The 1,511-nt window shown below is 38.9% G+C and overlaps 1 protein-coding gene across 4 annotated transcripts in view; it reads left to right on the top strand.

The window, feature by feature from the left end:
- LOC102988839 (phospholipase A and acyltransferase 3) overlaps positions 1-1,492 on the top strand; it is a 23,469-nt gene extending 21,977 nt beyond the window's left edge. The window contains exon 6 of one of the 4 annotated variants that reach the window (XM_007118851.4): positions 976-1,492. In XM_007118851.4, the coding sequence (XP_007118913.1) occupies positions 976-986 (11 nt within the window). In that variant the 3' untranslated portion in view covers positions 987-1,492. The remainder of the gene's footprint in view (positions 1-975) is intronic. The other 3 variants (XM_007118852.4, XM_007118850.4, XM_007118854.4) reach the window with 3 other exon arrangements.
- Positions 1,493-1,511: the final 19 nt, after the last annotated feature.

Below are 1,511 nucleotides of genomic sequence, written 5' to 3'. Positions count from 1 at the left end.
GAGCCATGGCCGCTGAGCCTGCGCGTCCGGAGCCTGTGCTCCGCAACGGGAGAGGCCACGACAGTGAGAGGCCCGCGTACCGCAAAAAGTGAAGGTATTGCTCCATTGTCATCTAGTTTATGCTATTGTTTACGAGAAGTCTGAATGGTTCTGATTTTTGATCCTTTGTATGTGACCAATTTTATCTTTCTGGAAGCTTATAGAATCTTCTCTTTATCTTCAGTGTTTTGAGATTTCACTATGATAAACCTTGTGTGGGTCTGTTTTCATGAATTGTGCTGGGCACTTGATGACACTTTTCAATGTGGAAACCCTATTCCTTCAATTCTGGGAAATTTTCCATTTTCTCTTCTCTCATTCGGGAGCACTGATTATTCGGAGGTTGTACCCCTAGACTGCTCCTCCTCTGATTTTCTTTTCTTCTCTCCCCTGTTTTCCAATTATTTATCTTTTTCAATGAGAAAACTAACACTTATTGGTGGATCTGGGTACAGTAGAAGTTTTAAAAAAAGTAGCAGTGATGATATCAGCAAAAAAAAGAGAAACATATGCTAAATAAATCTGATTTCATGGGTGATCCTGCATAACAATTGAGGTGTTGATTACATCTGTCTTCTACTTCAGGTAAATGTCCACCCTCCTTTGCAGCAACAAACTCCAAATAGAGATTACTATACAAATTTGGGAAGTATAAGATACCAAATTCAGGGTGCTATTTTAAGAAGATTTGGTAGACTTATAAAATATCTCCAAATCATCTCATTTTTAGTTATCCTTTAGTGATTACTAATAGACTAAAGAAGAGAGTCACAAGTTAATATAAGTAGAACATTTCTTCACAAAATTGTTACATAATTTAGTAAAATACATATGTCAGTATGCACAAATAATATTTAGAGCATTTAAATACAATTCCAAATCTTGAGATACTGAAAGAAGCAAGAAATATTTTTTATCATTTCCTCTTTCTACAAGCACCTTCTTGAAAACTGAAACAATACAAATTGGACACATCGCATTCTCTTCCTGAGGCTTTAGCCCATTGCACTAGCCAGCCACCTGAAAGAGGCAAAACCGTGACAACACAACAATGATGAAACAGCATCAACAATTCTACTGGACCCCCTCACAGAACGTGAAACCAGAACATACTACAAAACAAAAAGAGGTGCCATTTATACTGTTTCCAAAGATTTCCTCTTTCATTTCTTGACCTGGATGAGGGTTTCTCAGCCTCAGCACTATTGACATTTTGGGTCATTAACAATGAAGCTAAGTCTTCATTGTTATGACTTGCCCTGCGTATTGCAGGATGTTTAGTAGCATCCATGGCCTCTACCAACTAGATGCCAGTAGCACCCTCCACCCCCAGGTGTAAGAACCAAAATGTCTGTAGATATTGTCAAATTTCCCCCAGAGGGCAAGCCTGTACCCCCTTGGGAAGTACTGGCCGAGGTGAGTAATGATCATAATACACGGTGTGGCCAAATTAAAATGTAGCTTCTGCACTT

Source organism: Physeter macrocephalus, unplaced genomic scaffold, assembly GCF_002837175.3.
Source record: "Physeter macrocephalus isolate SW-GA unplaced genomic scaffold, ASM283717v5 random_1768, whole genome shotgun sequence".
In the NCBI taxonomy this organism is placed as follows: domain Eukaryota; kingdom Metazoa; phylum Chordata; class Mammalia; order Artiodactyla; family Physeteridae; genus Physeter; species Physeter macrocephalus.
Note: the sequence above shows the minus strand (reverse complement) of the source record. Positions and strands in the feature narration are given on the sequence as shown.